Source organism: Camelus bactrianus, chromosome 9, assembly GCF_048773025.1.
Source record: "Camelus bactrianus isolate YW-2024 breed Bactrian camel chromosome 9, ASM4877302v1, whole genome shotgun sequence".
Taxonomy (NCBI): Eukaryota; Metazoa; Chordata; class Mammalia; order Artiodactyla; family Camelidae; genus Camelus; species Camelus bactrianus.
Genome location: NC_133547.1, coordinates 7749514 through 7774747, shown reverse-complemented (window position 1 = coordinate 7774747; position 25234 = coordinate 7749514). Strand labels below are relative to the sequence as shown.

The window sequence follows — 25234 nt, the reverse complement described above, 5'->3', positions numbered from 1 at the left end:
CTCTTCTCCCCAAACCAGCCCAGTTTTCCCAGGCCCCACACCCGTCCCGTCCCAACATCGTGGCCACGCCCTGTTCCTCCTGTCTGCTCCCTCCTCTCCGCTGTCACGCCCTTTCTCTGGGCCCTGCCCCACCTCCCCAGACTTTTCCACTTCAAAGGCACGGCTCCACAAATGCCCCACCCTTTCCCAAGACCACGCCCCTCCGAGGTCTACCCGCCTCCCGGCCACGCCCATTCTCTGGCCACGCCCGGGCACCGTCTCGCTCTGGCCCCGCCCCTCTCGCAGGCCAGTCGGCGCGCTCACATGGTCTCATCGTCGCCGAACTCGAGCTCGCCGCACGCGTCCTCGTAGTGCACGCCGCCGCCGCGTGCCGTGCCGTCCACCGTTCGGTACGGGAGGCGCACCGTGCCGCGCGCGCCCGAGCTGCGCACGACGCGCACGTCCACGGTGCCCATGCACTCGCTCACGTGCAGCAGGCGGTCCTGGAAGGAGAAGATGCCCGCGTGGTCGTCGTCCAGGATGGTGACGGTGGCCAGCAGCGGCGCCACCAGCCGCCCCTTGGGCCGCCCGCCGCCGTCGGGCTCGAACATGCCCTGCGCGTCGCCCACGCGCAGGTTCAGTAGCCGCACGAAGAAGTGCTCGTCCTCCTCAAAGATATCGTCGTCAATGATGCCGATGCGCAGCTCCTTCTGTGTCTCGCCCGGCTTGAACACCAGTGTGCCCTCGCTGCGGCGGAGGAGAGGGGAAGGAAAAGGGTGAAGGTCATTCGAAGGCTGTGGGGAGTTGAGGAGAATCAGGGTGGGCTTCCCAGAGGAGGGGGCGGCGCCACGGAAGAACTCACAAGTATGACGGTGGAGAGGCATTAAATACATAGTACTGAGGGTGAATGAGGGTGTGTTCCCTTCCCCCGCAGGAGATGCAGAAGAGGAACAAGACAGAGTTGGTCCTTCCCACCATGGAACCCATGAAGAGTAGGAGGATTGGTATTAAACAGTTGATGATGAATGTGAGATCAGAGCAGGCTTCATGGAGGAAGATTTAGTGGGCAGGAGAGCTCCAGGCAGAGGGAACAGCACGTGAAAAGTCCTAGGGTGGAGCGGGAGCCTGGAGTTTTCCACAACCCTGCTTCTCAAACTTTGAGGTGCACACAAATTCTCTGGGGCATCTTGTTAATATGGCAGATTCTGGTTCAGTAGCTCTTGGGTTTCAAGACTGCATTTCTTACTAGCTCCCAAGGGATGCGAATGGTTCTGGTACATGGACTGCACTTTGAGGAGCAGGGACATAGGGCCCAGAACTGACCTTGTCATGCTTCTCATAAAAACCAGTCTCTGTTCCCAGGTATCCCCAAGAGAAAGTCCACACTCCTTAACCTGGCATCATTCAGTCGTTCAACATATCCTCCCTCAGCACCTGCTCTGTGCCCTGTGCTGGGCAGTGCTGGGAATGGGGCAGTGAACAGGCCCTGTCCCCAGGGGGTCACAGCCCCACTGGAGAGCCATATCACAGTGACAGTTACACATTTGGTGATTTAATTATAGTTCATTCATTCAACAAATATTTATTGAGCACCTGCTGTGTGCCAGGCACTGTTCTTATGTTGGAGAAACAACAGCAAAACCAGATCAAAGAAGAATCCCTGCCTTGGTATAGCTTCTGTTCTAGTGCAGGAGATGAATAATAAAACATAATATAATGTTAGGAGGTGATGATGCTATGGAGAAAAATAGAGGAAAGAGGGTGGTGAGTGAGGAGAGAGCGCTGTGTTAGGGAGGTCAGGGAAAGCTTTTCTGAGGAGGTGACACCTGAGCAGAGACCTGAGGGAGGGAGCCACATGGAGGATCTCTGGGGAAGAGTATTCCTGGTAAAAGGAACAGCCAATGCAAGGGTCCTGAGGCAGGAGCAGGCCTGGAGTGTTAGAGGAACAGCAAGGAGGCCAGTGTGGCTGCATCCAAGGGAGCAGGAGGGAGAGGATGGGAGATGGTGTCACTGAGGGAACAGGAGCAGGTGTCACGGAGCTTTGATGGGCCACAGTGAGGACTCTGGCCTTTACTCCAAGTGAGATGGGACCTATGGGTGACCTCCAAGCAGAGGAGGGACATGAACTGGCTTAGCTTTAAAAGAGTGTCAGTTGTATAAGTCTCTGAAGCACATGCAAGATGCTCTATAATGGCATCGGGGAGGGAATGAGGTGGTGACACTAGTGAGAGTGAAACTTTGAGGGGACAGAGTATGAGCCCTCCTCCTGGCAGGGCTGCAGACATCAAAATGACTCTGGGATGCTGAATGTCACAAATCTCTAATATACCCCTCATTCCTCGGTGGGAAGGGCAGAGGGACCTCAAGGTTCTGGCAGAAGTAGGACTGGATGAGGAGAGCCGGAGTGGAGGAAATAGGGGCTCCCTGTTGCTGCAGCCATCAGCTCAGGAGGCGCTGTCCATGGTGCGTCAGGCACCCAGCTGGGTGGGCTGACCTGCTCTAAGCCAAGCTGAGGAAAGGCTGAGTGATTGATCCAGATTGAAGAAGGCTTGAAGAGACATGACAACCAAACACACCATGTGGTTCTGGATCGGATGCGAAGAGAGAGGGAGAGTGAAAACACAACCATAAAAGGGCGTTACAGGGACAAGTGGGGAAATGCAGACGTGGACTGTACACTGGGTCATAACATTGATTCAGTATTAAATGTCCTGAGTGTGAGCATCATACTGTGATGATGCAGGAGAATGTCATTATTCTTAGCAGATGCACGCATATGTTTATGTGAATGGTCAGGCTGCTTGCAACTCATTCTCAAATAGTGCCACAGTTATTAATATCATTCTATATTAACAAGAGAGAGAGTGAATGCACATGGGACAAAATAGGAACAATCAGTGAATCTGGGAGAATGTTATAAGAGGGTTTACCAGACTGTATTTGCAGCCCTTCTGTAGGTGTGAAATTTTTCAAAATAAAAATTTGGGAGAAAAAGAACACAGAGATTTTAGAAACCAGGTACCAGAATCATAGGAGGCTAGGTTCACAGGAACACAAATCCCAACACTGGATGCACAAAATCTGAGAAGATGAAAATCTTAGAACCATCAAATCAGAGACTGGTGGGGTATGGATTAGAATACCCAAAAGTGGGAAACCTGGAATATTAGAACTTTAGACCTTTTAGAGTATTAGGATTATAGGGGCTTAAATCTCAGAATAGCTGTGCTGTTTGGGGGCCTCAGAAATCATTATTAATTTGGAGAAGCTGAGACCCGCAGGACCCCCCTAGCCTAGTGATACCCGTGGGCAAAGTAGAAAAGGGCTCCCCTTTTTCAAGACCCTATTTCCATGAAACAGAAAATTGTCATAATAGAGAAATCTACAAATGTCCACTCTGTAAATAGGGCTTCCTTAGATGTGGTGCTCTTATGCAGTGCACAAACTCAACAATTGTACATGACAACCCAACCTGCCCAGACTGAGGCATGAACCTGCCCAAGGAACAGGGGCCAGGGCTAAGTTTGGACTGGAACCCATGGGTCCTCCCTCCCAGTACTGGACCTAAGCTGCCTTCAGAAGTGATGCCGGGCCTGTGAATATCAGCTAGGTTGGGAGAGCAGGGACGAGTAGGAAAGTGGCAACCCTTCCTAGCTATTTGGTTCCACCACTGAACAGGATTCACTCCTTCACTTCAAACATCTCATTCCTGAGGTCATCTGCAGGTGAGAAGGCAGTCTCTGATCCCAGCAGGTGACATCTGTACTCCCTTCTGCAAAGGCTTGAGGCTTTGATGGGGGCCAGGCAGACCAGAGGTTTGGGTAGGAGTGGGATGGTGGAGACATTGAGTGACAGTAAGCTCCAATACAGTGAATCCCTTTTCTTCAATCAAAGGAGGAAGAGAGGTGGGAGGTGGGGTGGGGGAGAGGAGGGAGGGAGGAGGTCATGGATGGCCAAAGAGGTCCCATGCTACAGGATGACAGAACAAAGATCTGTAAACTGTTGTGCCCCACTCAGGAGAAGGCTGGGGAGAGGCAGGGTAGGAGAGGTGGATGGGGAGGGACCGACTGAAATATCCCAGACTGACCGAGGTGGAGGAGAAAACCTAGAAATGTCCGAGGCATTGGAAAGATAGGTAGACATGATGGGGCTGAGGGAAGCTTGAGTTACCAAAGGTCTTTGCTGAGGCACAGTGGTGGATAAAGATCTGTGAAATAGGAAACTCAGCCCCAGAGAGAGAAGAGTTCAAGGATGAGGGACTGGCTGCTACATGATGGCAGAACCAAAGGTCTGTGAACAGTTCAGCCTCAACTTAGTGGGCAGAACGTGTGAAGAGCTCAGCCATCAACACTCTCTCGCTCGTACTCGGCTTTATTTTTCTTCACCACTCTTACCACTCCCTGACATTTTAATGTAGCCAATGTATACTTTCTAACGGCCTGTCTTTCCCATGAGCAGGTCAGCTGCATTGGGGCAGGGACTTTATGTCTTCTGTTCACTGCTGGTCTTCATTGCCCAGGTCCCTTTCTGGTGCGTTGAAGACATATAATAAACTTTATTATTATAGGAGACCCTGTGAGACTTGCACATGAGTTAACAAAATGTACTGTAAATCTATAATTCTTGAAAGAGAATGGTGTGGACAGAAGAATTACAAATACATAAAGAATTCTGTGGACACATGAGAACACAAGTTATCTGTCTTGTTTACTGTTCTCTGTTGAGCCCCTTAAAAAAAGCATCTGGTAACTAATAGGCACATAGTGGGAATTGCTGAACAAGATCACAGGTCTGCTCAAAGGCGGGTGAGGAGAGGGGCTGGGCAGTGAGACACAGTAGGATGCCAAGGGTGGGTTGCTTTATGGTGGAACCAAGGATCTGAGGACCAAATGGGCATCATCTCGCTCCTTTTACTCTATTTCACTTTCCCCCATAGCACCATCATCTGATGGTTTCTACGTTTAATAGTTTATAACCTTATTGCAACTAGAGGGTAGAGACCTTAGCAGTCTTGTTCACCACGGTATACCCCCAGCATACAGTAAGGGCTCAATAAACACTTTTACTATAACAATCGTGTGTGTATGGGGGAGGGTACTTGTTCCACCAGGTAACGATACCTGTAATGGAGCTGTAATAATTAACAGTGCAGTATCAAGCACAAGAAGGTACAGGTAGATAATGGACACGGGAGGAGCAGCCTGTGGCCAGTGGCCAGCCACGCTGTCTGTCTTGTCCAACAGTGCGTGCCGAATGCCCATAACAGTGTCTGGTGCAAAGTAGACTCTCAAGAGTGAATGAATGGTGGGGAGGGTATAGCTTAACTCTTAGAGTGCATGCTTAGCATGCTCCAGGTCCTGGGTTCAATCCCCAGTACCTCCTCTAAAAAATAAATAAGTAGACCTCTCCCCCAAAAGAGTGAATGAATGAATGAATGAATACTGCTGGTCTGCCCATAGCAAAGTAAGGATGGGCGCCAGGGACGCGCAGCCTGGAGGCTGCTGGATGGCGGAACCTATGATCCGTGAGCAGTCAGCCCTCCCTTCCCATCCACCCAGGGCAGGTGGGGGAACCCTGCCCAGGACCCACCTGTACTCATAGTCGGAGCCAGCCTTGGCGGAGCCGTCCTCCGTGCGGTAGTCCACGTAGAAGGTGCTGTTGCCCTCGCCGCCTTGGCAGGTGACGGACAGCAGCACGGAGCCACAGTTCTCCAGGCAGTGGTAGAGGCTGGGCTCGAAGAAGATGCGGCTGGCGCCGTCGTCCTCGTCCTCGCCGGGGCCCTCGGCCGGGGTGCCCCGGCGAGAGGCGTCCACCGCGTGTCGCCGCAGCACGTTGCCCGCGCCGGTCATCAGCCGCGTGGCCTGGATGCGGTAGAAGGCGCGGCTCTTCTGCTGGTGCAGCAGCGCGTAGTAGTTGGCGATGCCCACCAGCTGCTCCAGGTCCTTGTCCGGGTGCTTCTGCTTGAGGTCCTTGAGGATCTGGATGACCTCGCGGCGGCTGGCGTCCAGCTCGCGGGCCTCGACGGGGCCCGGGCCCAGGCCTCCCACCTCGCCTGGCGCCTCGGCGCCCACGAACGTGCCGTCCAACTCGATGCTCTTGGGGGGGTCGCCCTCGGCGCCGATGATGATGCCGCTGCGCGGGTCGGTGCGGTAGCGCTTGTACACGTACTTGTAGAAGAGCAGCCGCTTGTCGGCCATCCAGGCGAACACCACGCACACCGGGAAGAAGACGAGGGTCAGCAGCGCCTCCCACACCTGCGGGCGGCCGCGCGGGTCAGGACCGCCGCGCCGGGAGGGGGCGCGCTCGCAGCCCGCCCTCCCGCCGGCTGCCAGCGTCTCTCTCCCGCATGTGTCCCCATCTGGCGTTCTGTCTCTGACCCTCTCTGTTGCGCTCCTGTCTCTCTTCATCTCTGCCTCTTCCCGCTTCTCTCCGTTTCTCTACCTCTCTTCTTTCCCCTCATCTCCCTCCATCCCTTTCTCTCTGTTCCTCCCTGCCTCTCCTCATCTCTCTTCTCTCTCTGTCTAGGTCCTTATCTCTTTCTCTGCCTGTGTCTCATTCTTTGAGACAGTTGTTTTTTCATCTTTCTTTCTGTCTCTTCCTTTCTTGTTGCCCCTGTCCTCTTGTCTCCATGTCTTTCTTTTATATCTTTTGTAGATACCCACTCTCTCCCTTCTCGGATTCTTTGCAGTTTCTCCTTGCCCCCACCCTCCTTCTCTTCTCTTTAGGTCTTTATGTCCCCCGCCCCCGCCCTCCCTGTCTCTCTCCTCATCTCTTCATTCATCCATCCATCCACCTTTTGTCATGCTGAGAACCACACCCAGCTGCCCAAGTGCCAGGAAGCCAGACATCCTCCCCAGACATCCTCAGCCACCACCAAGCCAGAGACCAGTTCCCCTCCTGTGGTCCCAGCCCCTGTCCTGGAGCAGAGCTGTTGTCTCTTCCTGCCTCTCTCCCTCTATCTTTTTTCTCCCCGCTCCATTTCTCCTCTGCCCCTCCTCACCTGGGGTGCCGCCTCTTCTCCAGACCCCATCTGTCACCCCGGGTCTGCTCTCTGCTTTCCTCCCCGAACTCCCCTATTCCTCCCACCACCAGTGAATACAGCCCTTTGCCAGATTCTCCTTCCTTAGGATTTGTTTGGCCCTGAGGGACAGGACTCTGACTCTAAAAGAGGAACAAGTTTGGCTCATGGTCTGATAGCCTTATAAAACGAGTTCCCATGTTTACATACTACCTTCCCAGAGAGACAAGGCAGTGCTGAGTTTAGATTCTGGTTCTAGAAGAGGAATGCCTGGCCCAGCCTCTTGTCTGTAAAAGGGGGATATCCCCAAGATTGAATGAGTTTATGCACCTCTAGCACTTGTTGCTGTTGGTTACTGACACATGGAAAATACACAAAATGTGAAATTAACGTTACTGTTATTATTATTACTAGCGCTATTATCTTGGGCTCATGGCGGTCTGGGACTTAGTCTGCCCATGGTCTGGGCATATATAGGAAACATCCACCAACACTTGACAGTTCGCCTTGAAATGTTCATATAAAGAATCATATGTTACCTTTCTTATTAAAGAGTATTTACAATAAGATGGCCCTAGAGCTATCTTTAAAATGAGCCTGGTAGGGAAAATATCTTTAAGCTCCAATCACCACATCCCCTTGTGGCTATGTTTACTCATGGTTCAGAGAAAAGGCAGACTTGGAAATAGTAAAGCCACACAAAGCTACCAGGCAGGCTTGTGAAAAGAAGCTAAATTTTCCACACAAGGTGTAAAATGAACTCTCACCTTGTGTTCACTGAACTGGCCACTGTATATGTTAGAGATTCGCTCTTAATCAGAAGAACGATCTCAAACCACTAAGATCTGCTTTCATCCCTGCAGGTAAACAAAAGGTGATTCAATTCTAGGAGATTCACATCTTCCTTCTAGGGCCCCCAATGAAAGTGGGCTCATGGACTTGCCCACCCTGGTAGGGGAGGGAGACACCTTCAGGACTCAGTGGATAGAACGTCCCCAAGAGGAGGTATCACAAGTGTAGGGGTATTTATGGTTTGCCACCATAATTGAGGAGGGGGATATGGTCCCTGGTGACATCCAGTGACTCATGGGACAGCCCCACAGAAGACAGGATTGTCCTGTGTCCTCCCGGACTTCAGAACCTCCCACTGGACATTCATGTCACTGAAACCCTGCTTATAATAGAATCTAGACTCCACTTTGTTTTATGTATATATGAAGTATTTTCCTGTGTAGTGTAATGTACACTGAAGACACTCGATTATAATCTCATGGCTATAGGCTCCTCTGCTGGGCTCCGTGCACAGAATGATTTCTGAACTTTTTTTCCTTTTAAACCCAAACTTGTTCATTATATATCAGTAGGTGCCAGAATCTGGCTCCTTTGTCATGACTTTGAAGGTAGTCATGCCGAGGAATTTACATGCGGAAGTGCAGGTTGTTCTAGTAGATCTTACTTTCCTTTGTATCACAGTCTGGGCATGATACTGACTTTGGGGAAGCCAACAGTGGAGGCCAGTCTGTTAATGGGAAGAGGAGCTCACATATACTCTGTCTGGAGCTCACTATTCTAAGCCCTTCCACATCCTCACACAGCTCTCTGTAGTTGGTACTATGATGATCCTCTGATTACAGGTGGGGAAACACAGGCACAGAGCAGGTAAAGAACCTGCCCAAGGTCACACAGCTAGGAAACAATGGAGATGGAATTTGAACCCAGGCCTCTGGTTCCAGAGTCCATGCACCAAAAACTCTAAGGCTAGAAGATCCCTCTCCTCTTATCTAAGAATTTAACACGAGCAGTGTAAAGGGGATCTAACAAAAGTTGTTATAAAAAAGGAGGATTTGGTAATGAAGGATTAAGAACCAGTGGTCTAGTTCAACCCTTTATATGGTTCAGATGTGTAAACTGAGGTCCAGAGGGTACAGGCTTTGCCTGGGATCACACAGCTCTTCGGAGAAAATCCAGAGCCATATGGATATTCTCACCTCTCCAGTTCACTGCATCCAGGAATTTTTTTTTTAACAATGCCTGAGAACTGTGTGAAGCATCATTCTGTACTTTTCGAAACGGCAGCCAGGAAACTCAGCATTACAGTCATGAGTCAATTGCAGTAACTATCTCTCCCTCTCTCCTCCCTGTCTTCTGGTGCTACCATCTCCCTCTTTCCTCACTGTGGTTTCTAATCCTTCAGTTCTGACTTGAAATCACCTGCAAAGAATTTTGATACCTCTAATTTCAGATCCTTCCTGGAAAGAAACTTTAACTGACAAAACTTGACAGATAGGCATGAATAGATTATACACATGTGTGAAGGAATCCTGGGTAGCCTCAAATAAGTTATGCATATATGAACGAATTAGGCCAGGCCCATGAATAAATTATGCAAATGTAGACAGCAGTCTGGGGGTTATGGGAAATAAATTAGACAAATGTTTTAAAGGAAGATGAGGTAGTATGCTGGTTAAGGCACCGGATAAATGAGAGGCAAAAGATTATGTGAATGTGGGTGTAAATTACTCAGCTCAATGTGAGTCTAAATTTTATCTCACTATTGGAATAAATTATGCAAAGTGGTCTTTGCAGTGGGCTGGGTTTATACCTATGTTAGATTGGATGTGAGTATACATTACAGGGAAGTGGCATAAATTATCCTAACATCAGAAGTCAATGATAAATAATGAATGAGTTATGCAAACCACTACAGCATATGTGGCAAACAGAGTTAGCTTACACAGATGTGGTCGTGTGTCTATGCAAAGTCCGTGGATAAGCTATGTAAATTGCACCAAGTTACCCAAATCATATTAGCACTACCAGAAAACACAAGGCTGGATTATGCAACTGTAGCATGAATTATGCAAATAGAGGATGTCTTTATGCAAAAGAGGGAATAAATTAAGCAAAAGGCAGGGAGTATAGGAAAACAAGTGAACAGATCTGGGAAATACCTGGCTAGACTGTAGTGTGCAGTACATAGATCACAAGGACTCTGTTAACACCTGTCGTGCCCTTGTGAGAGTTAAAATGTGCCCCTTTGGGATGGGTATATTGCAAAATGGCATCCCACTCTGGGCAGATGAGCCCTTCCCAGGGTCTGCAGTGCCATCCAGACAGGACTTGGGAACACCCACTAGACTCCAGTCCCAACTTGCCCTCTCTGGCTCCAATGCCTTTGTACAGTGCGTGACCCGCACAACCATACCTGGTGTCCCTCTTGGATGTGAGCATGCATTCCTGCAAATACAAGAATTGACTCTCCAAGCCCGGGAAGCTACCCCTCTGGATTTTGCTGATATACATGCACCAAGGAGACGTCCGTGGGTCCTTGCTCACCTGGACCACACCCGGGGAAAAGACGGCAAGGATGAGATAAAGCCAAACATAGGCGAAGATACTCCAAGAGGCAGTGACAAAGAAGACTCTCAGGTGCTTGATCTTGCGGCTCTCGCCAGCCGGGATGACATAGATGCACACGGCAATGACCACAAACATGTTGAAGGCAGCACTGCCCACGATGGTGCCCGGGCCCAGCTCGCCCGCCTGGAAGTTGTGGCCACAGACCTCAATGACGGACAGCAGGATCTCAGGGGCCGAGGAGCCCAGGGCCATGAGTGTGAGGTTAGACACGGTCTCATTCCAGATGCGGACGGTGCCCACGCTGGTCTCACCATTGGCCTTAGTGATGGTGATCTCTTTCTCCTTGGACGTGATGACCTCGATAGATGCCATGAAGCGGTCGGCAATGATGGATACGCCCAGGAACATGTAGACCATAGCCACAAAGTAGACCACGGCCCGCGCTGCCTTGTCACCCAGTGATGGGTCGTCAGGCTCCCAAACGGGCAGCAGGACCCCTGGCTGGCAGCGGCTGGATCCCTGGCAGCCCCCCATGCTGCTGGCATCACTGTCATTGGCTGGGGGAGGAGGCAGGGAGGGGGTCGGCGTAGCCGCCCCTGAGCATGGGGGAGCCCCCAGGAGGAGTGCAAACCCCACCAAGGCCAGGGGAGCCATGGAGGGTGGTAGGGTCCTGTGGGGAAGGAGGATGAAGTCTGGGTGAGGGGAGTGAACCCCTTCTCTGTTGCTCAGGAGTCAAGGCTTGTTAGGGGTGAAGAATTGAGGGAGGAGAGAAACTGGGGGAGACAAAGAGAGACAGATACAAAGAGACAGGGACACAAAGGGACACAGAGAGGGGCCAGGCAGAGACCAAGAGAGAAAGACAGAGAAAGATAAAGACAGCACATGCTGCTGATGGGAGTCTAACCACTTCAGGAAACTACAGCAGAACATCGTGCATCCTAGGACTCAGCACTTCCCCTCCAGGCATGTACTCAAGAGAAACAGCTCATGTGTTTGCCAAAAGACAAATGTTTTTATTTTAATTATGCAAATGTTCACAGAAGCTTCATTTATAATAGCTCCCATCTTAAAACAATCCAGATGCCTATCAGCAGGAAAATGGAGAATTAGAGGGCAGAATAGTCACACAGTGGAATATTATACAGTACCAAAAAGGGAGCAGGCAGCCGATATGCCCAACAATGCAGATGAATCTCACAAACAGACCACGGAAGAGTGAAGCCAGGCACATAAAAACACAGACTGATTAAGTTAGTGAGTGGGGAAGGCAAGGGGCTGGGGGCCCTAAACTCATCTGGTGATTCCTTTCATTTCCAACTTGGTGCTCAGAGGGCCTCTGCCTGGGACTTGGGCTGTGGCAGGTGTTGGGGTGTTTGTCTGTCTGTCTCAGATGGGGCTGAGGAGGGGCTGCTGGAGGGTCTCTCACTCATATTCTTCCTGGCAATGGGGGCAGGCATCTCTCTCCAGTATCCCCCAGTCTCTGGGAGGGGCACGATTCCTTAGAAGCCATGACATATGAGGCCTTGGGGTTGGGTTTTTTGCCCCATTTAGATGTGGGGTAACCAGTCAATACTCCTCTTCCTGACTCTGGACCTGGGTTTGAGTGACTATTTCTTTTTCTTTTTCAGATTTATTTATTTATGTATTTTTAATGGAGGTACAGGGGATTGAATCCAGGACCCCGTGCATGCTAAGCAAGCATTCTACCACTATACCCTCCTCTTTGAGTGACTATTTCTGTGTCTCATCTAGGTTTCCTTTAAAAATGCAAGTTACTTCACATCCCCCTTCTATTCAGAAGCCTCCATGGTTCTGGTCTCACTCAGAACACCCAAGCCCCTCCCTGGCTCATCAGATCTCACACAGCCCAGTCCCATCATTCTGTCTCTGGCCTCATCTTGCTCCCTCTCCTCCTCCCTCTCTTGTCCACAGCCACATGACCTCCTCACTCCTTCTCACACACCAGACAAGTTCTGGCCTCAGGGCCTTTGCACCTGCTGTTCCCACTTCCTGGAACACTCTTCCCCACGTATCGATTCCCTCTTCTCCTTCAGCTCTCCACTTGGATGTCACCTTCGCTGACCACTCAATTCCAAATGACATCCTCCCACTTTGGGGAGTCCCCAAGCCACTTTACAGAGGTGAAGAACCAGACTTAGAGAGGTTAAATAATTTGCCCAAATTCCCCCAGCACCCATTCTGCAGCTCCCAGTTTCTCTCGCCAAGAGTGGCCCCGACTTCTGGCTCTTTCTGCCCCATCCTAGCATTGCCATGATAACCCAGTAGCCTGTAAAAAATGGGCCAGAGAGGAAGGGAAGGTGTCTCAGGGCCTCCACCCTCCCTGACCCCTCTCCTGGCCACCAGCTTCAGTTCTCCCAGTAATTTCATTTCTGTCTGAAAAGTTCTTCTCTGAGTCTAACCCACAGCCTGCCTCCAAGACACACCCATGTACTCCTGGATTGGGAGCTGGCTCCTCTGCGGGAGGGAGGCAGAATGTTGGCAGAACTTCCCTGAGAAGGAGAGAGAGAGAGAAGAGAGAGAGAGAGAGTGTGTGTAGGCGGGGAAGAGGGGTGATTCTTAAAGGGCCACCACACAATTAGCCCCCTTGGCAAGGCCCCTAATGATACACCTAATTAGCAGCCCCCTAATTAGCAACAACTTAGGCATAATTACAAACCCACCAGGATCCAAAGCAAAGATTCGAGCTCTCTTCCCCTCTCCCTCCTCCTCAGCTTTCAGGAGAAGCCAGGGCCGCCTGGGAGTCAAGAATTCACCCACAGCAACTTACTCCTTCTCTCTCGAAAAAGGACCATGGCCTGGGAAGTCCTCCCTCAAGTCCAACCCCTGTCCCCCCTGCCTCAGTCCTCAAGGGAGACAAGGGTCAGCCAGTGGGTGTCCTGAGGCTCACCCCCCTTGCCCTGGCGCTAGGCAAAGCAGCCTGGTTCAATGCCTTTTCCTGCAAAACTTGCTTTCCTCCTGCTGAGGCTTGAGGGAGGTGGGGTCAGAGAGAGCAAGCATTAGATAAATATTTGTGAAATGAACGACCAAGAGGTCTGAGCCCTGTCACTGGGGACAGCTGGGTCCCCTCTGCTGGAGGCCCCTGCCTCTGCCTCCCTCACTCCACCAGCAGCCCTGGAACCTAATCTGGGTTTAGAATCCAGGGGCAAAAGGATCAGGTTGAGGCCAGGGTGGACTCTGGAGGGCAGATGGTGGGCACTGTCCCCTGGGGCCATCTCTCCCCAGCCTCGTAGGCCAGTGGCCAGTTAGGCCAGTTGGGGGAATACCCTAGGTCTTCCTCACACACCCTTCAGAGACCCACTGGTAGAATGGGACCCCAAGCCTGAGCAGGGGGTGGGGGTGGCCAGTCTGGTAGGCCAGATGGAACCCCTCCTTCATGCCCCTCCCACTGGTGAGAGGGAAGCTGCTTCCTGACTGTGTTCACAGCAGGGGCAGGGGGTGCCCGCTGCCTGCCCCTCCGTGGGGAAACACCCTTCTCAACATGCACGGTGACAGCCCCAGGGTAAGCCAGGTTCTCCCACCAGCACACAGTGTCCCAGCCTGGGGAATTCCACACACACACACACAAACACACTCGCACACAGTCCCAGGGTTCAGGCTATGATACGCCAATGGGTAAACTGAGGTCCAGAGGGGGAAATAGCCTGGCCAAGTCTCACAGCTTCAAGTCAGGGGCAGAGAGAGTGCATGCTCATTTTATCTCACCTGGAACCCCAAGTGGGCACTTGAGGACATCACCCCATCACAAGCTCAGCCCCACACCTCTCCCCTTGTCACTCATCTTGCCCGCGTTGTCTGGGGTCCCCTTCTCCACAGGAAAGAAGAGAATATATTGGCCAGGGACCTCTAGACTCAGAAGGGCCCTCTTAGAGCCCCCAAGAGGTGGTGGAGAAGCTTCTATGATCTATTCCTACTGAGAGACAGGTCTGAGGCTGGCACACTATGAGAGGGATGGTGGCGAGACTGCAGGAAGGACTGGCCTGGTCAGACCCGGCTATCTAGAGCTGTGCCTGGAACAGGAACAGTGCTCAGTAATTGCCAAAAGAATGAATGAGTCAGGAAATGGACAAATGGCAAAAGAGGTATGAAAGTTAGACTGCAGGAAGACTGGTCCTGTTGATATGAACCAGGAATCGGGAGACTGGATGGAAGACAGGACTGGTTGTCTCCACTACAAAGTGTACAGGTTAGACTGCAAAAAGGACTGGACTCTGAATGCCAGAAACAAGGCAAGGGAGAGCAGAGGAGCTCTGTCCTCAGGGGAGGGATGGGCGGATGCCAGCTGGGAGGATGGGGGGAACTCGGCTGAAGAAGGGAGAGGAGTTTGGGGGACTCCATGCCTTCTAGGGGAGCCCACTCTGAGGGGGGAATCTTCTCCAGCTCTCCCCCGGCCAGGGGCAGAGACGAAGGTGTGTAGGATGAGAGTTAATCCACTACCAGGGAGAGGAAGAGAAGAGGAGAGTGAGAGAAACAGAGACCAGGTGCCTAGAGATGGAGATGGAGATGAGAGAAACGGGTAAGGGAGAGGAAGACACACGCGGAGATGGGAAGAGAGAGAGACACAGGAAAGCTGAGACCATAGTGAGAGACCAGAGACAGAGAGAAACACATAGAGATGGCAAAAGAGGAAGACAGAAAGAACCCAAAGACTTACAGAGAGAGAGCTCCAGAAAGACTCAGAACAAACCCAGGCACAGAGATAGAGAGACAAGAGTGAGAGACTGATGGAGACAGGGAAAGGGACTCAGAGAGGCGGACAGACCCCGCAGGACAGAGACCCCTGAGAGATGTGGAGACACAGAAAGATGAGACTCAGACACAGGAAGGCGGGGGCGGAGGCAGAGAACGCAGTGGGGGTGGGTACTGCCCCAGACGGGGTGGGGTGTCCTCACCCCCTCAGTGCCCAGGAGGCACCCCCTCCCCAGCCCACTGTGCTCCCTGAAATGCAGGAGGCTTTGAGGATGTTGGCTGCTGGTGGCACCCCCCACTCCATGTTAGGGCCCTGGTACCTGGGCCCAGGATGTGCAGCCCCCCGTGTCCCCCATAACCGAGCTTAGGGAGAAGCGGCTCCTGGCTCCTCAAATGCCACCCCCCCCCGCACCCCACCTGGTGTAGCACCATCCTTCCCCCAAGCTCCCCCTCATTGGGAATCGCTTACCTGCAGCTACAGCCTAGAGAAGGTTTCCCCAGTACTGGGCTGGCAGTGGTGGGCGACTCCGCCCGACAGAGAGAGAGAGGGGGAGAAAGAGAGAGAGAGAGAGAGAGAGAGATGAGCTGGAGACAGAGGGAGAGCTAGGGAGGAGGGGAGGGAGAGGGGATAGAGGGAGGAGAGGAGAGGCGAGGAGGAGGTGGGGAGGGACACGGGGGAGGGGGAGTCGGCTAGAGGGGGAGGAGGAAAGACAGGGGAGAGCTCCGGGAGGGAGGAGGAGGAGCTGGAGAGAGAGGGGGGAGGAGGAGGCGGGGAGAGGGGAGGCCGGCGCGGGAGGCAGGGAGGGGCCTGGAGAGAGGAGGGGCAGGAGGAGGTGGGGGATGAGGCAGCCCAAGCCTCCCACCCACCCTCTGTGTTCAGCACCACAGGCAAGGGACAGCGGCAGAGGGCAGAGTGTGTGTGTTTGTGTGTGTGTGTGTGTGTGTGTGTGTGTTGTGTGTGTGTGTGTGTGTGTTGAGGGGTGGGCTGTGGGGGTCATTCAGACGCAAACCCCACACACTACCCCCCTAAACACACATACTGTCTCTGATCCATACAAGGGCCAACGAGGCAAAACAGCTACAAATAGTTCCAGGCTCCCAGAACCTGGGAGGGGGGAGGGCAAGAATGTTTTTAGCTAGAGTCTGATCCAAATTCACATGCTGTGCCGGCAGACATAACCCCACAAAACCAGCCAGAAACAACCACAAAGGCACTCCTTAATAATAATAACAAGTTGCCATTCATACGGCCCTTACCATGTGCCAGGCACTGTTATAACATTTTTAAAAGCGCTTGGCACATGTTGACAGAACTGACCGTCCTAAAAGCCCCATGGGTAGATGCTTTTAGCCCCATTTTGCAGGTGGGGAAACTGATGCCCAGAATGGTGTAGTGTGGCTTCGGGTTCTCCACCCTTAACTGCTACACCACACGCTGTCCCAGACCGAGGGGCTGGCAGGAAGTCAGGAAGTGAGCTGCGAAGGACCAGGCGGGCGCCAAATACACAAACTCATGAGCCCCGATGTGGACACATGCACACACACACACACACACGCACACACTTCACAGACCCACATCATCACGAACTAAACACCCCAACTCCCACCTGAGACTCCCACTCCCACCCAGGACAGCAGGTGGCGGAGTACTCCGCCTCTGCAGATTGGTGCTGGGAGGGAGACCTGCTCGTGCCAATGGCCTGTGCCCACTGCCAGTTCAGGCTGGACACCCTCGGGCCCACTGCCAGGAGAGGAGGCAGACAACCTAGTGCCAGTTCCCTGAGATTTCCCATGTTTGGGCTTGAGTTCTGGGGGTGAGATGAAGACAGGGTGGCCAGGAATTGGTGGGCTTCTGCCTCCTGAAAACCCACTGTGGGGCACTGGTAGTTTGGTCTTCACGGTCGGTGCAGATGGTCAGGCTGATAGGTGGACTTCCACAGGAGGAGGTAGACAGATGGTCTGAATGACCGTGGTGCCTGCCCGTCCCTCCCAGGAACCAGGAGTCCTACCCAACCCTTGCCCCGGGAAGGAAGCAGCCCACCCTCCCCACCAGCCTGGACCCCGCTCAGGAATGACTCCCCCACCCGCCTGGCCCAGATTCTATTCCTGGCAAGATTTCTTGTCTTCCCCGCCCTCCACTGATCCCTAAGATGTAAGCCTCTGACTCCTTCCACAGGCGGGGCAACTCCTACAGCCACAGGCCAGGGAAATCAGCCTTGTCTCCAACTCCCTGGTTCCCCAACCCCTGGGCTTTTCAATGAGCTCTAACCTGGGTCCTTCCCGGTATGGTATATCCAGGGACCTATGGCCTGGGTGTCGTCTCAGTACTCCCCAGATGGGAACTAAACTTAGTCACTTTCTGTGGGGCTCTAACCTTGGCCCTCAGCACAAGGTCTCACCTTAGTCATGTTTGCTACGGTCCAACTCCAGCACTATTCTTAGGGGGTCGAGCCTCAGACCCTCTGCTCCAATTTGACCGCAGGGTCCCCGCAGCAGCTCTTTCCACCCACATCCTTTCTTCTGAGGCTCAATTTCCTTGTCTTCCCACTGCTCCCTGACCTCAGAACCAGAGCTTTCTGCTGGGGTGCAACCCCAGGTCACTCACAGAGGTCTAACCCTACAGACCCCGCCCTTACAGTCTACAGTCTTTTCCCAGGTGGCTCGACTTCAGTCTTCCTGCAGGGCCTCCCCTCCTCGTCTCTGAAATCTACATTATGCTCTGATGTCAGTCGTGCTTCTGGGTCTGACCTGGGATTCTCTCTCCCCGGATTCCCCTCCCTCCATTCTCCAGGGCGAGTCCAGCTCCCAACACAGAGCCTGGCACACGGCAGCCCCTCATCAAACACCCAGGGAATGAAAGAATGAAGACAAGGGCAAGTTCAGCTCTGCTGGACATAGAAAGAATCATTGGTTGACCAGTTTTCATCAGGGGCAAAAGGGGGGTTGGGTGAGATCATCCCATTTTCAAATGGGGGCGATGAGGCAGAGAGGGGAGCATTGTGGTCACAGGGCACCCTGGGGTGGAACTCGAGCAGGGCTCACAGCTCCACCACCCTAGGGTCTGGGGGACCATCTCCTCCTTCAGGATGCTTCCCCTGCCATGGAAGGCTGGAGGTGAGCCTTGCAATAGTTGTCGCAGGCCTGGGGTGGGCAGTGGGTGGGCGCTCAGGAAGTGGGGGTCTCAGCAGACCCTGGACCTGCCCTGTCTCCCAGCCTTTTCTGCTCCACTCGATGCCGAAGCCGGGTCAGGACCAGCTCTGAGGCCTGGATCAGGCTGTGCTGTGGGGAAGAGGAGGAGGAGGGCAGGGCTGAGACAGAGCTGGAGGGCTGTGGGTTAGACACCCCAAGGGCTGGGAGCTTGGAGAGAGGACCACTGTGTGTGTGTGGCGGGGAACGGCTCTTGATGACAGGGTAAAGATCAGACCCAGGGGATGGCCTTCAATGAATTTCCAGTGCGTGGGACAAAGCCTAGCCCCAGATGTGCAGGTCTGAGGTTGGAACTCGGTTGTAGGGGATGAGGCTGGTTGAAGACAAAAGAGCTCGCATGATACAGGAGTGAGGTGTGACCCTGGAGGGAGGCTCAGGTGAGACCACAGCGTGGGAGACAAAAGGTGAGACCCTGGCAGAAAAGGACAGGCCAACAGGACAGAGAAGGAGCAAACCCAAGTGGAAAAGAGACATATTGCCACAGGGGAGACAGAACTAGACTCTGGTTGGAGGGTCTGAGGTCAGACCCTAACAGAAGGGACAGAGAGGAGATCACAGTGAATTGGCTTAAAACAGATCACATGAGGGATGCTGGGATGCTGAGACCACGGGAGAATGGAAGCCCTTTCTCCCATGGCTGGACTGCAGCCTCTTCCACTGGGTCTAACCTTCTGTTTAACTTGGGGCTCCCATCTTTGTCACATGAACTGGGGTCCAACCTCTGTCTTCATGAGGCCTAACCCGGCCCATCCCACAGAGGACCTGACTATAGAAAAAGACCCAAGCAGAGACTGCAAAGGACACAGTAAGGTTAGACTCCAGTAGGAAGATCCCAGGTTAGACCACACGAGGAAGAATCCCGGAGTCAGGCCAGAGGGATGGGGAAGGCAAACACTAGGTTCCTTAACAAAGGGACACCATGGCTGGAGGGGGCGGGGGGGTATAGGGAAAAGGTCAGAGGTCAGATGGTATTATTTGGAGGGTAAACAGCAAAGGAGGGGGGAGGTATAGCTCAGTGGTAGAGCACGTGCTTAGCATGCCCAAGGTCCTGAGTTCAATCCCCAGTACCTCCATTAAATCAATCAGTCAATCAATCAACCTAATTACCACCCCCCTAATCTAAAAATAAATAAATAAAAATAAAGTACATCTCTTAAAAAACCAGCAATGGAGGGTTCCAGGTTGGACCTTGGACCACTGGAAAGGTTGGGTATTATTTCATAACAGGGGTGATGGTTGTTACACTGCTGTGGGAGGGTCAGAGGTCAAAGTACAGGAGGAGGCTGGACATCAGACCACTGTTCAAGGGCATGAGCACAATGGAAAGTTCAGAGGTTATTCTACAGCAGAGAGCTGCAGCCTGGCTGGGGGTTAGACCACAGGCGGAGGGAGAGGGGAGGCCGCGGAAGGAGGGCGCATCCACGCCTGACCTGGAGGGTGAAGTGGTGGAAGGGTGAAGGTGGAGGTCAGGTCATGGGGGCAGAACCAGGCGAGGCCCCAGGGAAGGGAAAGAGTCAGACAAAGCAGGAGGAACGAGGACAGACTTTCAGGAGGCTGAGGGAGGCCAGGGGGCCTTGGGGTGACAGGTGTCACACCGGAGTCCCCTTCACCAGGCTAGTGCCCCATCCCCCACTATGAATGCCCCTAGCTACTCCTTCTTGACCTACAGGGACCACCTCCCAGAAATAGATCACTTCCTCCCCTAGGAAGGGGCTGGCAGCCAACAACCCCTTTGGCTGCAGGTCTGCTCAGGCTCCAGGGCTCCCTGGGGGACTGGGCTGAGGTCTGCTGTCTCCGGATCCATCCCGGGGGTGGCTTCTCCCCATCTCCCTGACATGTTGCCTGAGAGAGCACGCCCTCAACAAGCCAGGCATTCACTCCCCACCTCAGGGGACCCCGGTTACCTGCAGGATGTGTACGCCCTTCAGGGAGACCACGGCAAGCTCCCGCAGCCCATCCCCAGTCAGGTCCACGTGTGCCATGGCCAGCAGGGGGCTGGAGAAGCTCCGTTGCCACAGCAGGCGGAAGCCAGGCTCGGCCCCGGGGAGCCCGCGCTCTGCGCCGCAGTACTTGTAACAGAGCAGCTCCTGTGGGGGCGAGGGGTCAGGGTCACATGGGGAGGAGGGGGAGAGTGGAGAGGGTGGGTGACGGCGGCCCCATCCCTCAGGTCCCACCTGTCCGTAGGTGGCCACCAGGACTTCCGGATGCCCATCCAAATCGATGTCAGTGACCAGGCCACAGAGGATGCTGTCAAACTGGTCACTGCCAGGCAGGAGGAGCTGGTCCTCGAGGCCCCGGCTCAGCAGGTCCCTGAGGGTCAGATGGCAGCGGGGAGGCTGAGGTCAGACTGCCTCGTCTACTATGCTTAGCGCCGGACCCTCATCAGGCTCCCCGGCTCAGGACTGGACACACTGTTCCTCTTGAAGCCTGGACACCCTTGTCTCCAAGCGGGACACCCTCATAGCCACATCTCTGATTTGGACACCCGCATTGTTTCCTGGAGGTAGGAACATCTCACTTCCAAATGGAAACCCACACTGTTCCTTCTGGGAACCCCTGGTCTCCAGTCTGGACACCCACACAGTGTCGAGAGCTCGGCCCCAGCTCAGACACTTCACTGCCCACGAGGTGTGCACAGCTGGCATGAATTGGCTCTTGGGAGCCGAGAGGAATTTTTCAGAAATTTTGCCAGTGGGTTGGCATCATGTCGGTGGCTCAAAATCTGCTGTGGTGGGAAGACTGACACCATGGAAATCAGCAGACACCATAAACCACAGCTTTCTCCTACATGGAGCCAGGGGTTAAACATCTGCCTATATGCTTTGTCCACCTGATCCAGGGGGAGTAGATACCTCAGTTCCCACCCCAAGGCCTCAGCAAATCCTCTATAGGTTCTAGACTTAAACACTGGTGCTCCCATCCTGGAGACATGAACACCTTTACCTGCCCAGCCCTGAACCACCTCACCCAAAGGTTTACTGTCTGCAGAGAATGACAAGGTTCAGCCACAGCGCAAAGGCCTGAGGGCAGCCCGCATCCACGCGCGCAGGCCCCTCACCGGTACACCACCGCTGGCTCCAACATGCTGGCCACCAGCACGCTGTACTCCTCCCGCTGGGGCCTGTCCTCCGTCTCTGGAGAGGGAATATGAATCAGGGGAGGGGGTGGGTGTGAGGGGAGAAGCTCCAGGCTCCTCCTCCTCCCCACACCCAATACCTGAGAGGAATACAGGGGGTTCTCAGTAGAGACTTGAGGTGGCGATACAGAGGGAGGGTCGGAGGTTAGGCCATGAAGGATTGATTGAGGTCAGACACCTGTTTCTCCTCCTGGTGTCCTTTTTAAAGGACACTTTAAAAAGTGCACAGTCCCAGGTGAGACCATCAGCGTAGAAGAGGCAGAGGTAAGATGACAGCGGAGAAGTGGGCGGTTAGACCAGAGTGGGAGCGTCAGGGACTAAGCCACAGTGCGCGGGGCAAGACAGACACAGAGGTCAGGCCAAGAGCACCTCTGGAGGAGGACGGACCACAGTTAAGAGGAACAGATTGACGTGTGGGGGGAAGGAGAGACCCCGAGTGAGGCGGGGACAGTGTTGAGTCCATGAGAGAAGTCTGGCATTGGACGGTGGCAAGAGACAGAGTGAAGAGGCCCCAGAGGAGGGATCAGAGCAAGTCACATGTGAAGGCTGGCTGGACCGAGGGAAAGGCAGAGGTTTAACTCCAGGGTAAAAGCTAAGGTTGGACCACAGGGGCAAGTGCTGGAAGTGAAATTCAAGAGCGTTGAGGGGAGGGAAGGGGCACATTGCAGCTCTAGGGCTGGAGTGGGGCACACAGAAGGAGGGGCTGCTGGGGAGCAGGACACTTTGGGGGAGGGGTACAAACATAGGGGAGGGGAGCCTCTTCTGCCCAGAGCTCACCCTCAGGCGCTGACAGGCTGAACACAATCACCCGGGAGATGGGGCCATCCTGGAGGATCGTCCACGTCTGCAGAACCTCTGCATGGAGGGTGAGGACTCAGGGACCTGCCCTCAGTCCTGGGTATCCCGCCCTGGCCCTGCCCCTGCCATCACCTCGACTCCGCTGGTCCACGTGGGCGACACGGACGTAACCACTCTGACAGCCGAGAGCTGAGAGTCGCCGGGACGTTCCGGGCAGGTTGTGCACATCAAGCCAGAGGACGCTGGGGGTGGGCGGGGGGACAGAGGGGGCCGGAGGGCCGTCACCAGGTCCCAGCTCCCACCTTCACCTCCCGAGGAGCATCCCCTACTCCTGGCAGCCCCGGGCCCCCAGTGGGCCTGATTTCTCAAGGGGTCGTGTCCCACCACCTGATGTCTCTGAGGTTGCCTGCTCCGCGCCCCCCGGGCCTCCTTCATGGGCTCTCCTACCTACTGGTCAGGTTCGTGAGCTCTGGGAAGAGGTTTTCCACAGGCTGTTCTTCAAACTGATGCAGCCCTTCGTTCTGGGGGAATCAAGACCCGCCACCCACTGGGAGTCAGCAGCCAGCCTCACTCCCCACCCTGCCCTAATGCAAGCCCATAGTGGCCCCCCTCCACCTCCCCTGCCTCACCTCCTTGTAGAGATGAATGGCTGGGTCATTCCCACTCAGGAGAAACACGGTCTCCAGTTGATCCCCGACCTGGACCCTGAAAGCAGAAAAATCTAGAACCCTGAGTGATGGAACATGAATGGGGTAGAGTCCCAGTGTTTGAAAACCCACGTCTTGGAAAAACTCTTGCAACATTCTGGATTCCAGACACTGGATCCAGAGTTAGAATATCAGGATGTAGAATTGTAGAAACTAGAATCACAGAATCACAGAACTCTAGAACTTTCCAACCTCGGAATCACAGAAACTTGGCGTGTTAGAACCTTCTATTTCCAGAGCCCTCACCTGGATGTGGATTCAGGAATGAGCACAGGGCTCTAGAACAGGCTGCAGGACCCCAGAACACTAGCACCTCTTTAACCTAGAACCCCAGGGTTCTAGAAGTCATTTTCTGTCTCCTTTGAAATACTAGAACTTTCAGAAATTGCCTTAATGGATATTCAGACTTATAGAACTGGTAGAACACCCAGGTCGTATAATCCAGAACATTTGTGCTTTAGAACCTTCGGTTTCCAGAACTCTCATCTGCTGGACCAGAGGTTGGCAAACTGTGACCTGCAGGCCAAATCCAACCTACTTTGTAAATAAAGTTTTACTGGGACACAGCCACACCCATTCATTTACACAGTGGCAATGGCTGCCTTCTTGCTACAGTGGCCAACTTGCAGTTGTGCAGTTGTGACCCTCAAGCCTAATTTGGGCCTAAACAGAAAAAGTTTGCCAAGTCCTGTGTGAGACCACTGGTGTTCTGGAATGGAATCCAGAACTCTAGAATGGAATTCTTATGCTTTGGCATTCTAGAACACCAGTATTCTAGATGGTCTGTATTCTAACTCCTTGAAAGATGATAGTAATAGGACTTTGATATAGAATTTCAGAATCATCAAACTGTAGAACTTCCAAATCTTGGAATCTCAGAACTTGTAACTCCAGAAAAATTAGCACTTCTGGATCTTGGAACGCCCAAATCTAGAGCATTAGAACTTGAGAAGTCTAGACGTCTAGAACACTGATGTTCAGTTAACTCTCAGATTACCTAGTTTGGGGAAAACAAAATGGTAGCCCATCAGCCAAGGCTGACCCATGGCTACTTTAAATGCACAATACTCTAAAAAACAAACTAGTCTAACTGTCTACACGCAGGTATGTGATCTCCTGTTTGTTACAGCCTCTGCCCTCCCAACGTGCATGCACACACACACACACTCCTAACTGTATCATGCCTGCGGCTTACTTACTCTGCGTGGCACAGCTGGAAAGGAGTGAACTGGAGCTCCAGGTTCAGGCAGCTCTCTGCAGGGGGAGCACAAGCAGATAGACACAGGGGACCTGACAGGCACCCCCACCCCCACCCCCTGCCTTCTGCATCCCTCCTTCCCTCCAGACCACACTTACGGGCAATAGAGTCAAGGTTGTACTCAGAGCCAGGCTCGTAGTCACAGTAAATGTTAAGGAAAGGGCTGCCCTTGTCCCCTGAATCCTGGGAGAAGAAACTGGCCTCAGGGGACAGCAGGGACAGCAAGAGAGGTCTGGGTCAGACTCAGTAAGGAGGATAAAATGGGTAGGTGGAGGGGGCTCCAGGTACCTTGATGAACGTGATCCCCACAACTAGTCCCCGCTTTGGGGGTGACTTGTTGAAGGTGTCGATGGAGACAATCTCCGCGTCCACTAGGAGAGGATAGTTCAAAGTTTGCGTTTCAGGCAGACTCATGACATCAATATTTTTAATCACGGTGATCTCTGACTTTTAGGAATCAGTAATCTCTGATCACAACAAATTATGATCTCTGGGTCCGAGTGAGTCCTGATCACCTTCACCATGGTAGGAGGGATCCTGGTTTCTAAGTCTGAAGAATCCTGAACCCTAATACCGTAGGTCCCCATTATCCCTGTCCTCTGACACCAATGCCTTCCAATTATCAGCCTTGACTCCCTTCAATCACCATCACCCTGATCCCATCATGGTGACCCGGCACAGACAGAGTCTCAGAAGCCTTCTCAACACTTCTATCTAGGCCCCCCAGCCCAATGGCGCCACGCACCGGGAATGTAATTGAACTGTAGTTCCTTGGCCACGGGCCGGATTTTCTGTCGGAGGTCTTGGTAGCGGAAGCCTAGCACCTTGCCTTTAAGGGTGGCGGCCAGCAGCTCCCCGCGCCCGCCTGCGCCGCCTGCCAGCCCGTACACATTGCTTTGCGACGAAAAGCGTGTGAAGCTGTCCTCCCGCAGCGGGCAAGGGCCCGCGGCCACGGCAGCCTCTGCCATCACGCCTCTCAGCCACTCACCCGCATAGTCCCCTCCGCGGCCCGCCCTACCCCACCGCTCCCGAAGCGACTGGGCTCACCCGGCGCCCACTGGTGG

At 53.4% G+C, this 25234-nt stretch overlaps 2 protein-coding genes across 2 annotated transcripts in view; both read right to left on the bottom strand.

The window, feature by feature from the left end:
- Positions 1 to 17810, bottom strand: part of SLC8A2 (solute carrier family 8 member A2) — a 31835-nt gene extending 14025 nt beyond the window's left edge. Inside the window, exons 1-4 of the mRNA XM_074369340.1 lie at positions 15534 to 17810; positions 10334 to 11027; positions 5569 to 6233; positions 304 to 726 (exon numbers count right to left, since the gene is read on the bottom strand). Coding sequence (XP_074225441.1) covers positions 304 to 726; positions 5569 to 6233; positions 10334 to 11011 — 1766 coding nt within the window. The 5' untranslated portion in view covers positions 11012 to 11027; positions 15534 to 17810. The remainder of the gene's footprint in view (positions 1 to 303; positions 727 to 5568; positions 6234 to 10333; positions 11028 to 15533) is intronic.
- Positions 17811 to 17942: 132 nt separating this feature from the next.
- On the bottom strand, positions 17943 to 25234 carry KPTN (kaptin, actin binding protein). Its single transcript, XM_010946871.3, has 12 exons — positions 24916 to 25234; positions 24459 to 24541; positions 24269 to 24353; positions 24112 to 24166; positions 22835 to 22910; positions 22653 to 22726; positions 22338 to 22447; positions 22185 to 22262; positions 21330 to 21405; positions 20446 to 20581; positions 20176 to 20358; positions 17943 to 18343 (listed from the first exon to the last, which is right to left on the bottom strand). The coding sequence occupies exons 1-12, from the start codon at positions 25136 to 25138 to the stop codon at positions 18230 to 18232; spliced, it is 1293 nt and encodes a 430-aa protein (XP_010945173.1). The 5' UTR covers positions 25139 to 25234; the 3' UTR covers positions 17943 to 18229.

What these genes read in the sequence shown, in the direction of transcription:
- KPTN (XM_010946871.3), bottom strand. Translation starts at nt 25,138, where the DNA reads ATGGCAGAGGCTGCCGTGGCCGCGGGCCCTTGCCCGCTGCGGGAGGAC. An exon ending in CCATTCATCTCTACAAGGAG is followed by an intron (nt 22,727 to 22,834) that starts GTGAGGCAGGGG and finishes TGATTCCCCCAG; the next exon opens with AACGAAGGGCTGCATCAGTT. An exon ending in CGTGGACCAGCGGAGTCGAG is followed by an intron (nt 22,263 to 22,337) that starts GTGATGGCAGGG and finishes CCCTCCATGCAG; the next exon opens with AGGTTCTGCAGACGTGGACG.